The sequence below is a fragment of the Enhydra lutris genome, unplaced genomic scaffold, assembly GCF_002288905.1.
Source record: "Enhydra lutris kenyoni isolate GAN:26980312 unplaced genomic scaffold, ASM228890v2 scaffoldscaffold50, whole genome shotgun sequence".
In the NCBI taxonomy this organism is placed as follows: Eukaryota; Metazoa; Chordata; class Mammalia; order Carnivora; family Mustelidae; genus Enhydra; species Enhydra lutris.
In genome coordinates this window covers 6,057,712-6,073,166 of record NW_019154134.1, presented here as the reverse complement: position 1 = coordinate 6,073,166, position 15,455 = coordinate 6,057,712, and the positions used below count along the sequence as shown (strand labels likewise).

Here is a 15,455-nt window from a genome sequence, read left to right as displayed (position 1 = left end):
TTGTTTGCCTCTGGTGATGGGAAACTCACTATCTATCAAGGCAGTTTGACTTGTCCTTGGACATTGCTCAAGTTGAAATTGCTTCCCTCTAAGACTACAGAAACCAATACCATTTCCTCTTGCCTGGGATAGCCTGGATCTTCTCTCTATAATATATACTACCAGTTCCTTTGCTAAACAATCCATCCTGAGGCATGCCTTATTAATATTTTTAACATCAAAGTTTCTAACTCTAAAGTTCCCTTGATTAGAGTATCGCTTGTTATGGGTTTGTACAGTTAATGGAATGCTTAAAGAACACTGGGAGGGTAATTTAGGCCCTGACATTTACAATAAAGGGAAGTTGAAGAATTTCTGGGTTGAAGATAAGGTATATATTGTAACAAATTCCTGAATGGTTGCATTCATTTCTTTTTTTTAAAGATTTTATTTATTTATTTGTCAGAGAGAGAGAGAGAGAGTAAGCACAGGCAGACAGAGTGGCCGAGGGAGAAGCAGGCTCCCTGGCTGCATTCATTTCTTAAATGGAGATTTCTTAATTCCTAAAAATCTGTAATATCCATGAATGGATTTTTAAAAAAAATTTCTTTATTTATTTGACAGATAGTATAAGCAGGGGGAGTGGCAGGGAGAGGGAGAAGCAGGCTCCTGTTCAGCTGACAGCCCAGAGTGGGGGCTCGATTCCAGGTCCCTGGGATCATGACCTGAGCCAAAGGCAGACCCTTAACAGACTGAGCCACCCAGGTGCTTCTGGATTTCAAGAGATTTATGCGCCCACAAATACTATGCATACAAATTGTTAATGTTGCTTCATTTTCTTTTCTTGTCTAGAAAGAGGTAACTTTCTCCATGTCATCAAAGGAACTTTTGAACCCCAAATGTTTAAAGAATTACTGCCTTGGATATAAAAGTAGTGTAGTAAAAAGAGAACTGTATTTAGACCCAAACCAACAAGGTAAAAATCCTGTCTGATCTACTTCCTAGCTTTGTGACTTTAAACAAATTACCTGGACTCTCTGAACCTCAGATTCACCCTGTGTACAGTGAAGATAATAGCACTCACAGCATGTAGTGATGATTCAGTGAGAGAGTGAATGTGGGAGTGTCTTACCTACAGATGTCAGAACACATAAAGAACTCACATTCAGATATGATTCTAAATGTATAAACTGTAGAGTGTCCAATCCTCACATTCTGAGCTTTGCCTATGGTGTCCCCAGAAGGCAAGAACATACATGGACTACAGTGTAAATCTGGGGTGGGCTTGGGGTAGGATGGAAGAGTTAAGATTTGTCGTCGTGCTTTCACAGACAGCTAGTCAAACATGAGACATGTGACTGGAGGTGAGGGTAAGATAGTATTTGAGCAGAGAAGTAAAAAGCTAAAATCCATAATGACAGTATTAAAACAAATCCCTCATATTTAATTTTAAATAAAAATGGCAATTCTTCTTAAAAACCCAGTGAAGCCAGCTGGCTCAGAGAACTTTTGCACTGGAAGTGTGCACTTCCACAGTGATCTGCATTTCTGCAGTGGAAAAAGTGAATCTGAGAATGATGAGATAATATGCCCACAGATGCACAGGCAGTAATAAATCTGAGCCCACACCAAGCCCACCATTTGTTCCAGGGGGTTTTCTCCTGAATGATACCACTTCTGCTCCAAGAAGAAGACTTGGAGAGGATGGAAATATGTGACTATCAGGTAGTCAGAGGGCCCAGTAGAAATTATTGGCTGGACAGACTCAACACAGTAATGATTCTCAATTTTTTTTTCTTTTTACACAACACAAGGATGATGTTCACATTGCCATGACTGTACATGGGCTCATAGAGACTTTCTCTAATTGTTGTAACCCCACCACTTTTTCCTTCTCTTCCACTCAGTAAAGTATATAAGCAACTTAATCAAAAAGATAACCTCTAATCCTCTCTATTTTATATTTGAATAAGATCATCCACAAAATTTGAATTTTAACTGCTATGATTAGTAAATTGGTGTAACACACCTCAAGTTGATAGAGTGCAGGCCTGTGGATTAACACCATAGTCAAGAACCTCTACACTCAAAGATATGATAGTGCCACTTGTATACTTACAGGTTTTCATGACAGAGCATGCAGGGATTGTTGTATGTCTGGCCATCATCACCACAGACAGGATGTAAATTCTTTGGGCAAAGGTAACCCATCTTGGGCAATACTCGGTAGTGTTTGCACATCTCAGAATCCTGAAGGAGTAAAACAAATCATATTTACTCAATGGCACTCAAGAGGGTTTGGCTTGGAAAAATATTTTGATTTCCTCAATCGCATCTGATTAAAACATTAGTAAAGGAACTGCAACATAGGTCATAGAAACTCAGTATTTAAAAATCAACCAACACACTTACTTATAAAAGTAACTCATGACTGAAGGTAATCATAATGGGATGTAGAAGTGTTTTAAACTGAATGATAATAAAAATATAAACTACCAAAAAAAATATAAACTACCAAATCACCGCAGCTAAAGCAGTGATTTGAGGGAAAGTTGTAACTAAATACATGATTGGCAAAGATGAAAGTTTTAAGATTTAACCATAATTGGTTCAGAGTTGACAGACTATGTAAGAAAAGGGTAAGGATCTCTCTCTCTCTCTCTCTCTCTAAAATAAAATTTAAAACATCCCATGAACTGCTTTAGATTATGTTGAGTTCCATATTGATAGATACTCAGGGAGAATTTAGACAAGCACCTTCAATGAATCACTGGCAAAGGTAGGAATGAACCAGATATATCCTTAATATTATTTCAGGTGTCTGCCACTACAAGATTCAAAACCATTAGGATAAATCATTACAAAGAAGCAATGACAGGCTGCTTCTCTGTTTTCTTACACAGTACATCAACTCTGAACCAACTGTGGTTGATTCCACCTTCAGAGCAGACCCAGGATCCAACCACCTCTCATGACTTTTACCACTACTGCCATGGCATGAACTAGTGTCATCTCTTCCATTGACTACTGCTATGACTAACCAGCTGTCCAGATTTTGCTCTTGCCTCCCTGTAATGTATTTTCATTATACCAGGCAGAGTTAGTCTTTTTTTTTTTTTTTAAGATTTTATTTATTTATTTGAGAGGGAGAGAGAGAGAGAGAATGAGAGATGTCAGCGGAAGAAGCAGACTCCCTGCTGAGCAGGGAGCCTGATGTGGGACTCAATCCCAGGACTCCAGGATCATGACCTGAGCAGAAGGCAGTCCCTTAACCAACTGAACCACCCAGGTGCCCCCAGAGTTAGTCTTTTAAAAAGCAAACCAGATCACATCAGTCCTTTTTTTTGAAAATCTTCATTCAGAATAATAGTCAATATCTTTAATATGGTCTATAAAATCCTTTATAATATGGCCTCCTATTACTGTAATGACTTCCCCTTCTATGGCTCTCTCTGAGGTCCCTCTATTTCAACTATCCTGGACTCCTTGCTGTCCTTTGACCCCTTCTTTGGGGATCTGCTATTCTTTTCTTGGAATGCTGTTCTCTAACTTAACATGTATGGTATCAATCCATTTAGGCCGTGGTATAAATGTCACCTCAGAGTGCATTCCTGTACAGGCTACTTAAAACTGTACTCCCCTCCACCCTGACCCTGATCCCAGTATTTACTATATCATTATTTAACTTTATTTCCCCCTTGGAGTTACATTTTATTTATTCACATTATCTACTAACTATATTCTTCAAACATAAACTCCATGAATGTAGATTTCTGTCTGCTTTGCTTATGACTATTGTTCTCATACACATGAATAATGTGTGGAAAATAGTAGGAGTTCGGTAAACATTTGTAAAATGAATGAATGGATGACAAAATGAATAATAAATTTGGTTCTCTTCTCCAAGAGAAAGCTCAGCTCAAAACCAGATTGTACATTAGGAAGAACCGTGAGGCTCCTGGTGTCTGGCAGTGTCTCATTTCTCTTTTATTTTTTAAAGATTTTATTTATTTATTTGAGAGAGAGAGAGATCACAAGTAGGCAGAGAGACAGGCAGAGAGAGAGGGGGAAGCAGGCTCCCCGCTGAGCAGAAAGCCCAATGCAGGGCTTGATCCTAGGACCCTGGGATCATGACCTGAGCTGAAGGCAGAGGCTTAACCCACTGAGCCACCCAGGTGCCCTGGCAGTGTCTCATTTCTTGATGTAGGTGCTAATATCACAGCTGTGGTCACTTTGCAATACCGCATTTAGCTGTACACTCTGATAAGCACACTTCTTCTATACGACTATTATACTTCAGTAAAATGCTTTTTTTTTCTTATTCGCAATAGCCAAGACATGAAAACAATCTCAATGTCCATCAGTAGGTAAGTGGATAAAGAATACATGTTACACACACACACACACACACACACACACACACACACACACACATACCCCGAGAGAGCACTGGAATATAATTCAGCCACGAGAAAGAAAGAAATCTTGTTATTTATGACAACTTAGATGAAATCTTTAAGGTGTTACACTGAGATAAGTCAGAGAAAGGCAAATGCTATATGGTATCAGTTATATGTGGAATCTAAAAATGCAATCTTGGAAACAGAGTGTAGAATGGTGGAGGGAGGGGACTGGGGCAATGGGAGACATTGGTCAAAGGGTACAAACTTTCACTTATGAGATGAGTAAGTTTGGGGGTGTAATGTACAGCATGGTGATTATAGCTAATCACACTGTATTTTATACTTGAAAGTTGGTAAGTGAATAAATCTTAAATGTTCTTACCACACGCACACAAATAGTAATTATGTGAGGTGATGGTGGTGTTCGCTAACACTAGGGTGGTATCATTTTGCAACTTAAAAAGGCACTAAATCAACACACTGTACATCTTAAGTTTACAGTGTTATGTCAATTACATCTCAATAAAGCTAGGGGAAAAAAGAAGAGATTCTGTGAATAGTTTCTCTCCATGCTTATGGGATTCCTAGGGTAGCATCTAATTTACTAGAAATCTGTAATTAGTATATATTTCACTAGTGTAACTCATCTACTATCTTACTTAAATTGGGCAAATAATAAGATTAAATTCATGTTTAATACTTTTTCTTTTTTTTCTGGGTCATCAGGCTAGATGCTAAAGTTTTACTTTTAGAGGCCAATTTGATATGCTACTTCATGAATATGCTCTTATTCCCTTTCCTTCTTTCTATTCCTGACTTTGACAAAGCCCTAAAAAGCAAACCTCTTAGGCTAATTTACACTAGGGTACGTTACTGACGGCCATCAGCTTGTATTTTGAATAAATAAGTTTTAGCCACTGTGAATCGCTGATCATGGAATTTCACAAGTGTGAAAATGCTCCGCACACCTCTCTAGGCTATTGGAAAGAGGGTTGATTTGGGGAGAGGGATAGAGAAGAAGCTGGATGAGGAGTCTTTTTGGCCTGCTGAAATTACAGAATTGAGACTCACTACTTATGTGACCATATGTGCAGTAAGTCACATTCACGGCACACCCACGTTTTAAAATTTCAATAATGTACTAAATTGGCTTGGAACAGGGCTAATAATCTAAAAGAGCACAGAATAATGCATTGGTGAGTCATCCCAGAACTCTCACTGAGCTTGGAACTACATACAAAGGGTTTGGAGCTACACTGAATTCCCCTTTCCAAGGCCTCTATCTGGAAATGAAGCTCATGGAGGAGGAGTGGCAACAGACTTAAGGCATTAACTTAATAAGTAGCTTTTCAGGAATAGTAATTCTTACCAGAATAGAACTGGAGGCAGTTGGGCTGTTTTCCTCTGTAGATCTAATGTGGAATGATTTCTCCCGAATTCTTGCCCTTTCCAAAGCTTCTTTTTGACTACAGAAGAAGACAAAAAGTAATTTAAAGTTATAGCCATAAAGACTAGCACCTATAACTTCCAGTGGGAAGCTATGCAATCCTAAATAAAATATGATAGAACCACAGAACATTCAACCAGAGGATGATGTAAGAAAACTATATAATGGGGAACTGGTTTAGAGCACTCATCATTTAATAGATGTATGACCTTGGACAAGTTGCCTAAATCCCTTGAGCTTAGCTTTTCTAGAACATAAAAAGAGGGTGGTATTGGTAATTCCTATCTCCAGGAACATACTACAAAGAGCTAAAAAAGATACTAATTATTATAATTATGTTCACAGTTTCACAGTGTTTCCATAATCATCATCATCAGTATCAATCATGTCCATTAGTCCCCAAATATGGTTGTTCATTGAAATAACCTAGAAATCCCTTCTAAACAACAAATTCCTTAGCCCTGAATTTTCTGCCAAATACATTTTGGGGGGTAAAATATCTGTATTTCTGACAAAGACTTCTATGTTGAGTCTGATCTAGTTATAGAACAAAGACTTGTTAGAATTTCTTGTAGCTACGATCCTGAGAATTGAAAAAAATTTTCTCCAGTGACACAGCTAGTAAATATTCTGGTTAGAATTCACATCTGGATTTCCTGTCTCCCATATCAGGTGTTCTTAATCTAAGAGCATTGAATCTAAAGACTTATTCTAAGGATGCCGTGGATTCATGAGCACACATTTATTTAATCGGCAACTTCTAAAGATGCATTTCCCATGGGTCCTGTCCCTATGCTTTAATAAAGACACCTTTACACTAAAAAATTAAAATTTAAATTAAAAAATAAAAATGCAAATCCCCCAATAGCTGGAGGGGTAACAGGATCCTCCTACTCACATGATCGTTCTGCACATATAGCACTTGTTTTTGTATAATCTTCCATCAGTACCACGCACAGGGTCATTCTCTCGAGTACATGTGAGCCGGTCATTCCTCACGTACTGCCGAAAGTCACTGCACTCATCCTAGAAAATGAGAAAGGGGAAGTGAACAGGATTTTTCCCCTTTCTAAAACTTGATTTTAGGAAGTTTTTTCTTAGCTCTGAGTTCAGACTCACTGCCCTTATCCTGGCAATGGAAGCCAAGGAATGCCCAGACTTTAAACACTTCATTCTGAAACTCTCTGCCTGGTCCTGGAAATGCAGGGTGAACACCTGATAGATCATGTCTCCCTCACCTTTTTCTTCCCAGATTCCTTCCTTCCTTCCCCTCATTTTCCACATAAGCTGCACTCTTTTTTTTTTTTTAAGATATTTTAAAAAATTCATTCATCAGAGAGAGAACTGCACACAAGCAGGGGGAACAGCAGATAGAGAGAGAAGCAGGCTCCCCATTGAGCAAGGGACCCAGTGTGGGACTTGATTCTAGGACCTTGCGATCATGACCTGAGCCAAAGGCAGATGCTTAACCAACTGAGCCACCCCAGCATTCCACATGAGCTGTACTCTTGAGCAAAGGACAGTATCACAGGGATCTAACGCCACAAATGTGATTATCACTGCAAAGGACTGAATGAAGATGTCTTTTCTGCAAGCTTGAAAAGTAAAAAGAAAAGGCAGCATCACGCATGCACACTATTGATTTGTTGACGCTGAAACAGAAAACAGGAAACAACAACAACAAAAAATGACATCAAGGAGAGAAGCTAAAGGGGAGGCTTTGATATTAGTGTATGTTACGTGAATTGTAAAAATCAATGTCAACAAGCTACCTGAAGCCTCATTTCACATTTAGTGTCAGAGGAAAGCATGTGGTGGCGGTGGTAAAGAATCTTACACTCTATTTTTTCAATCCATATTTCTCCCAAAGAGGAGAGCAATATTTGATTCACATCGTGGGCAAATTCTTTATAAAACTGAGAAAAATATCAAACCTTAAAGTCAGACAAAAATATGTTATAACCAAAATGAAATATTAGCAAAACCTATTTTCTTTGAAGCAAAACATTGGCATTCCCATTATCCAAAAAACTGGAGGAGAATGTCAGATTCTGAGGATGAAAGGTGAAACAGTTATCTTCGCATCTTTTAAGAAATGACCTTTGCATCATCTGAGGGCTTGGCTCTTGATTTTTCTTCATCATTCTTTTTTCTTTCACTAGCTTCTCGCTCGCTGCAGAATAAAAAAAGGGTTCTTACTGAGTTTTTTTGTTTGTTTTTACTGTTTTTAAAATTTTTCCCTAGTTCTAAACTTTAGCAAATCTAACACTATTTTCTCATATCTAAAAAAATATCTAAAATACTTGTTTTTTCACTAACGAGTCTTAACTGTTCTAATTTTTATAGTGCATTTGTGGCAATGCTATGAACTTTCAGAAATTCAGTTACTACACTGTCATTCAGAATGCTAAGCTCCTAAAAGTCCATTGTATTTTTTTCCTTAGTAAAGTATTTATATGGCTCTCATGGAGAGTTGCTTCATTTCTCCTTTTCTTTTTCATATTAAATTAGAACTGAACTCTCCAATATTGATTTTCTTCATGTGGTTATATTGCTTTCAAGTTTATAAATGTCTGAAAAATATTATCTCCTTGAATTCTTATGAAAAGTCTATTATATAGAAATTGTTTCCTTTACATACAAGGGAAGTATATGGCACATGGCCCTTTACTCAGCTGATGTATTTCCTCTCTGAAAGCCAGGATTTGGGAACTAAACAACAGCTGTCTCCCTGTCCCAGATGCTCCATGTATGATTGTGATCATCAAAATAAACATATCTTGTGATCGTGTTCTAGAAGCTCATTCTCCTCTTCTAAAGTGAAGGCCTAGTAGGTTTTTCATGTACAATGACCAGGGCCTTAGGTTTTAAATTAAAAAGAACCATGTCCTTGCAAATAAGAACCACCCATCAAACTGATTGATAATCTTCTTCACGTACAAAATGCTCTGACACATAGCACACTTGTTGACGTGCATCTTGCCATCTGGATCTCGAACAGGGTTATTTTCTCTGGTGCAGATAAACTTCCCCTCTCTCACCATACTCCGGAATTCGTGGCACTGATCCTGCCAAGAGAACAGAAAAAAGATGCTACCACAATAGTCTGATCTCTAAAATTTAAAACATAATTTCTGACACATAAGCTCATAATACTTGAGAGGGGAAAGAAAAATCTAGAAAAAACAAAATTTTCGAGATGGAGTATGTTTCAGATGCTCTTTATTCAGTATCTGTGTAGGAAGTTAGAATTCTCTCCATAGCATCCCTCTCAAACAATGACCTCGTCCTCATGGAATTTCACTCCTACCTCAGGCAGCCTGTACTGTGTTAATGCAATTTTTAGCGGGCTGAGCCCCAAACCTGTTTCCCTGCAGCGTACTCATCACTCCACACATAAGTAAGCCCCAGAACGAACTGATAGGTGCTCTTTGGCAAGACATTTAGCTCTGTTCCTCAAGAACAATTTTATTTTATTTTATTATAAAATAATTTTTTTTATTATATGCCAGGCATTTTGTTGTGTGCTCTAGTGGATTTAAGAGCACACAGGATAAACACTCATTATCCCCATTTTATAGATGACAAACACTCATTATCCTCATGTTATAGATGAGAAAATAAGTCTCAGAGATTAAGTAAAGTCAGTGCTGGAATTGTGATGGGAAATCTGTAATGAGTTTTGTTATTTTCTATGCTTTTATGTGGCAGAGAATAAAACCCCTAAACACTTGTAAACAGATAAAGCTGCATTTTATATCTAATGAAAAATAAGAACTTTAAAAAGAAGACAGTGAAAATGAATCCACAGGATCTGGCCTCTGATGAACTTTTTGAACATCTATAGAAATTTGTCATAAAATTACATGAAAGCTCAAATAGCCAAAGGAAAGATATGGGAAAATTACTTAGAAAAATACTGCTAGTAACATGGATGGCAGTCACCCTTCCTTCCTCCCTCCCTTCTTTTCTTTCCCTCTCTCTTTCTTTCAAGAGATGGTATCTATGTATTTTAGAGAGAGAGTGTGTGTGAGATGGGGGAGGAGCAGAGGGAGAGAGACAAGCAGACTCCACGCTGAGCAGGGAGCCCGACGTGGGGCCGGATCCCATGACCCTGAGATCATGACCTGAGCCAAAATCAAGAGTCAGACGCTCAACTGACTGAGCCAGCCAGTTGCTCCTATCCTTCTTTCTTTAAACTGATATCCATGAAAAACTCCAGACCTACTTTTATCTGCAGTATTAAAAAAGTTCTCTGGAATACTTAATCAAAATATTAAATGTCTCACAGCGATCATTTTTGGAAGCTGCTAGAATTATTTCCATTTCCAGCTACACAAAATCCCACATATGTATATGTTTATGATACCACCCATCTGCCTGTGCGTCCATCTTTGCTTCATGGGTGCAATCTCCAGCTCTTCTCTTATTATCTGCATGTAGTTATTATCTGAGCTTTTCTCAACTGAAACTCTAGAACAATACCACCTGCTGCATAGATTTTGGGAAGACTTTTTAATTTTTTATTGATGTATAATTGATTATATTAGTTTCAGATAAACATAGTGATTTGACATTTGCATACTTTGCAAAATGGTCACCCCAGTAAGTCTAGTTACCATCTGTTACCATACAGAGTTACTATGATGTTACTGACTATACTCTTCATGTGTACATTATAGCTTCCTGACATTTATTCTAGAACTAGAAGCTTGTCCTGGGCACGTGGTCCATATGGATAAATGTTACTATGCTTTGTCCTGCATAAACAACCACCTGGATCTGCATGTACACAGGCAGGCTAAGAAATTTGTGAGACTCATGTTGTGTGAATAATCCTGTGAGCCTGGTAGTTTGAAAATATATTATCTGGCCTCCAGATGGCCCTTCTGTTCTGGGCGCCAGGCACTACAAATCTTGTCTCACACCCCCTCCTGCTCAAGGCTGGGCTGGCCCCTGGAATGGAATCTGGGAGAGGAGGCAAACAGACATAGCCCAGGTACCTTGAAAATATAGAAACATGGTAACATAGAAATACAGCTCACTGCAAACTGCAGGTAGGTGGAAAATGTTTAATTTCAAACCCTATTATTTACCCTATAAAAAAGGCCCTTATGGAGAGGGTCGGTTGGAAGTCTCACCTGAGGGGAGGATGCTCAGCCCAGGTCTCCAGCTGAGACTCCAGTCAGGCTATTCTCATGGGCTTCCCCATCTAATGAGGTCAGATGTTGTGAGTACCTGATTTGATGTAACTTTGCCTAATTCTCATTTACTGCCTACAATACTTTCATCTACGTAGATTCCTTTCTTCTTCTGTTCCTATTAGGTTTCTATAATAGTAATAAACTTCTCTTTCCTTTTTGAAACTGAAACACAGCTATTGTGAATCTTCTGTTCAGAGCAACAGGTCTCTTTTTGCCACACAAACACAGAAAATGTCTGGACAATTTTAATAATATGAATATATATTTTTTGTTTGAAATTTCTAAAACAGGTATTAAAAAAAGAAAAATATTGCCCAAGATTATAAATAGAATAGACAGCTATTACAGATGATTGAAGTTGTATGACACAATCTTACCTCAAGGCCATTCAATTACCAAAGTAAGTAACAGATATTCCCAACATATTTTTTAAAAATGAAAATTACTGGTGTGCCTGGGTGGCTCAATGGGTTGAAGCCTCTGCCTTCGGCTCAGGTCATGATCCCAGGGTTCTGGGATCGAGCCCCGCATCGGGCTCTCTCCTCGGCGGGGAGCCTGCTTCCTCCTCTCTCTCTGCCTGCCTCTCTGCCTACTTGTGATCTCTCTGTCTGTCAAATAAATAAATAAATAAATCTTTTAAAAAAATGAAAATTACTATTAATGGTTCATTTTATAAGTCAGTATAGACCAAATGAAAAGTTCCCTCATTAATATTCCTTAACAGGAAAACTTTCCTGGGGAAACTTCATATTTTCTCTTTCCTAATTAGAGTCCATGGATGGATTAGAAGAGATTGTGCTGTGTCATATTCTATGTGTTAGTGTTGTAAAGCACCGAACATTATTTTTAAAGCCCTTATTGGATACAAGATGGCACTGGAACGCCAAATCAAGAATTTACCCTCTGGAGCTCCAAGTTTTGGATATTTGCTTTTTTGTTTATAATTTTCCTATCTATTTGCTTGATTATTTGTTTTAAAACTTCAGAGAAGAGGGGTGCCTGAGTGGCCCAGTCAGTTAAGTATCTGACTCTTGGTTTCGGCTCAGGTGGAGATCTCATGGGTCATGAGATAGAGCCCCATGTTGGGCTCTGTGCTCAGTGGGCTGGAGATTCTCTTCCTCTGCCCCTCCCCGCAACCCACAGGCACATGCTCTTTCTTTCTTTCAAATAAATAAATCTTAAAAAAATATAAAACTTCAGAGAAGAAATCCACTTGATAATAACAGTAGCTTGACGATTGTCATTGGTCCTGCAAATAGATGGTAATTGCATCAGGGTTGCTTTCAGGGCATTGAATAGCATGCTATCTCTTTGCAAGACCTGGCCATGCTTTCCTGTTCATCATTATATACAGAATGAATGGGACAGAGTGGGACAGACATTTCATAAATAGTTGTTGAATGAATTAACCTTACCCCCAAGCTTCCAGCTTTAGGTACTAATACATCTAACACACACTACCTGGTTTTCATTGTTCTTTTCTCCTGTGTTTCTCAAGCTGTCCTGTTCTTTCTTTTTTCCTTCAGCTGCTTCCCTTTCCCTTGAAGAAAAAATGGAAAAAAACATTTCAGCTGAAGTGAAAAGCACCTCATTAATAATTAGATGTTTTTAAAAAGAAGTCATTTTTCAAACTTGAAGTATGATTATCATACTTCAATATTCACAATTAAAGTCCCATTTTTGAAAATACTCACAGTTTGTCTTTACACATAGCACACTTATTGCCATGTGTCTTGCCATCTGGACCCCGCACAGGGTCACTTTCTCGAGTGCAGATAAGTTGTCCATTTTTCATTTGGCTTCTAAATTCATCACATGTGTCCTAAAGAGAAGGAAAGGTTATATTGGAAATGGCTGTTTTCACATAGTATTTGATTGAGCTTGAAAATCCAAGATTTTGATTTGAGAGTCAGAGAGCCACTTAACCCTGCTGGGAGGTGGCATAATGACCTAAAACACGTCCACATTCTAATTCCTGGGACCTGTAAATATGTAGGTTGACATGGTAAGGACAAACTAAGGATGAAGATAGAATTAAGATTGCTAATTAGCTGCCCTTACCATGGAGAGATTATTCTGAGTTATCTGGGTGGCCCAGCGTAATCAGAAAGGTTCTCATGAGTAAAAGAGGGAGGCAGGAAAGTCAGTATCAGAGTAAGACAGCATGAAAACAATTCAACTGGCCACTGCTGACTTTAAAGGTGGTCATGAGCCAAGGAATGCAGGCAGCCTCTAGAAGTTAGAAAAGGCTACGAAACAGATCTTCTCTAGAGCCTCCACAAAGAGAATTTGTGTTGTGATAAGCCATTTTTGATAGTAATTTGTTACAGTACCAAAGCCTCATTCTCCCCATCTATAAATTAAAGTTAAAAAAGGTGTTTGACCAGGCTATTCAGACAATGAAGTAAACTACTATTTGTAAAAGTGCTTTATAATATGTTAGACTGAAAGATTTCCATTTGGTATTAAATATCTACATTGAACAAGTTACTAGCAATACTGACATGTATGATGGCTTCTGATCTTAGGGCAAAGATCTTGGGTGGTAACACATTCTCTTTGCCTGTTTTTTTTTTTTATTATTTTTTTAAGATTTTATTTATTTGTCAGAGAGAGAGAGAGAGAGAAAGCACAAGCAGGGGGAGTGGCAGGTAGAGGGAGAAGCAGATTCCCTTCTGAGCAGGGAGCTGGACATGATCCCAGGATGCAGGGATCATGACATGGGCCAAAGGCAGACCCTTAACTGCTTAACTGACTGAGCCACAAAGGCGTCCCTTCCTTCCCTATTTTTGGTTGCCAAGTGCTGACCTACAGAAAGACCATTCTTGTCAAAATCTAGTTAACGACTCACCTTTTCTGGTGCTGATTCAGTCCCATTTGATCTGTAGCCAGAAGGCTTATTTTTTTCCTCTGCTTCTCTTTCCCTGGAATAGAAAAGTCAATAGTCATCATGTTAACCCAAACTCAGGTTTGGAAGTAGCCTTACAGTTCGGATATCCTAAACCACTCCTTCACAGAGAATGTCTGTGCATCCTTGAGGCGGACAGCCAGCTCTGTTATTAGGAATCTTCCTTATCACAGGGTATATAAGGTAGATATTATAGGTAGAGCAACTCAAGTAATTTCAAAGTCTCCTTTATTTGTGTCCAGATTTATCTCTAACTTTTGTCCTTCAGCCTTACTTCACAGTCCCAGGAAAACACAGAACAGGTTTGCTGAATCCATGACCTCTTCTGGATATTAACCCATCAGATATTTAGAGGCAAGTTTCAGGTCTTAAGCCCAGTGTCCTCATCTTTCCATCATAAGTTGTGGTTTTTAATTTACCACCAACTCATCATCCTAGTGCCTTGACAAGTAAGGCAACCCATTAGAATATTATTTCTTAAAGAATGGAGTCCAAGACAGAAAAAAAGACAAGTAATCTAGAAAGTACTTTGGGATCATGTTTGTTTGTTTGTTTTTTAATCTCTTACTTTTCTGATAAAAAACTGATGTCAGTGGCCCCCTATGTTTTCATGTGCATTAAGAAACACTGAGATTTTTAAAAGTTTAGATTCACTGACCATCCCAACAGGTTTACTGGCAAGATCTAAACTAGGATTCTAGCCTAACTTTTAACAAGCCAGGTCATTCCAATGCAGTTGGCTCAAAATCCAAATACTGCAAAACTCTAAAACACTTTTATCTCTTTCAAAGTTTTGTTTGGTTTTGTTCACAAAACAAACATGTGTATGAATGTATATAACCTGAATATGTATATATTCTTTTGAGGGAGTTCCCTCTGTGTAGTAAAGTGGCAATAAAACATATCCTAGAGATTCAAGCATATATGAAGTCATGATATTTTAATCAAGTACTACTGGAAAAAGAGGGTACTGTAATGATTCAGTTTAGTGGAATTCTCGTGATAATCATGGCGCTGATCAAAAGCCTCCAGTGACCTTTGATCACACATAGAATGAAATCCAACATCCTTCTCTTGGTCTAAAAAAAACCTTATCTGATCTTTTCAAACTCATTTTTCCTGCAATTTTCCATGCAATAATTTTGAGACATGATGACCTCCTTTCTGTTTCTTGAGCTTGGTAATTTTTCATCTTCAGAAGTTTGCATTGGTTCTTGCTCTGCCTGAAACTTTCTTCCTCCAGATGTCCAAATGGTTCACTTCACTCACTTTTTACCAGTATCTCTCACATGTCAGGCCTGCCCTGAATACCATAAACAAAGCAGCAACTGTAATCCTTTTCTGTTGCCTTCTGTTTTACTTTCCCATTGCTATCTGGCCTTGTGCTATGCAGTTATTTCCTTATTTATTTATAATCTGTCTTTTCTATATTATATTATAGTTCCATGGCAGGAACTTTGTCTTGTTCACATCAAGAATGCTTGTCCATGAGGAGGGTCTATTACATAGCAGAG

The 15,455-nt window shown here is 38.3% G+C and overlaps 1 protein-coding gene across 1 annotated transcript in view; it reads right to left on the bottom strand.

The window, feature by feature from the left end:
- The window catches only part of LOC111156935 (serine peptidase inhibitor, Kazal type 5), an 81,530-nt gene that overhangs the window by 10,772 nt on the left and 55,303 nt on the right, over positions 1-15,455 (bottom strand). The window contains exons 24-31 of the mRNA XM_022518089.1: positions 13,885-13,957; positions 12,728-12,855; positions 12,495-12,573; positions 8,770-8,897; positions 7,930-8,002; positions 6,728-6,855; positions 5,752-5,848; positions 2,099-2,229 (exon numbers count right to left, since the gene is read on the bottom strand). Of these exons, the coding sequence (XP_022373797.1) occupies positions 2,099-2,229; positions 5,752-5,848; positions 6,728-6,855; positions 7,930-8,002; positions 8,770-8,897; positions 12,495-12,573; positions 12,728-12,855; positions 13,885-13,957 (837 nt within the window). The remainder of the gene's footprint in view (positions 1-2,098; positions 2,230-5,751; positions 5,849-6,727; positions 6,856-7,929; positions 8,003-8,769; positions 8,898-12,494; positions 12,574-12,727; positions 12,856-13,884; positions 13,958-15,455) is intronic.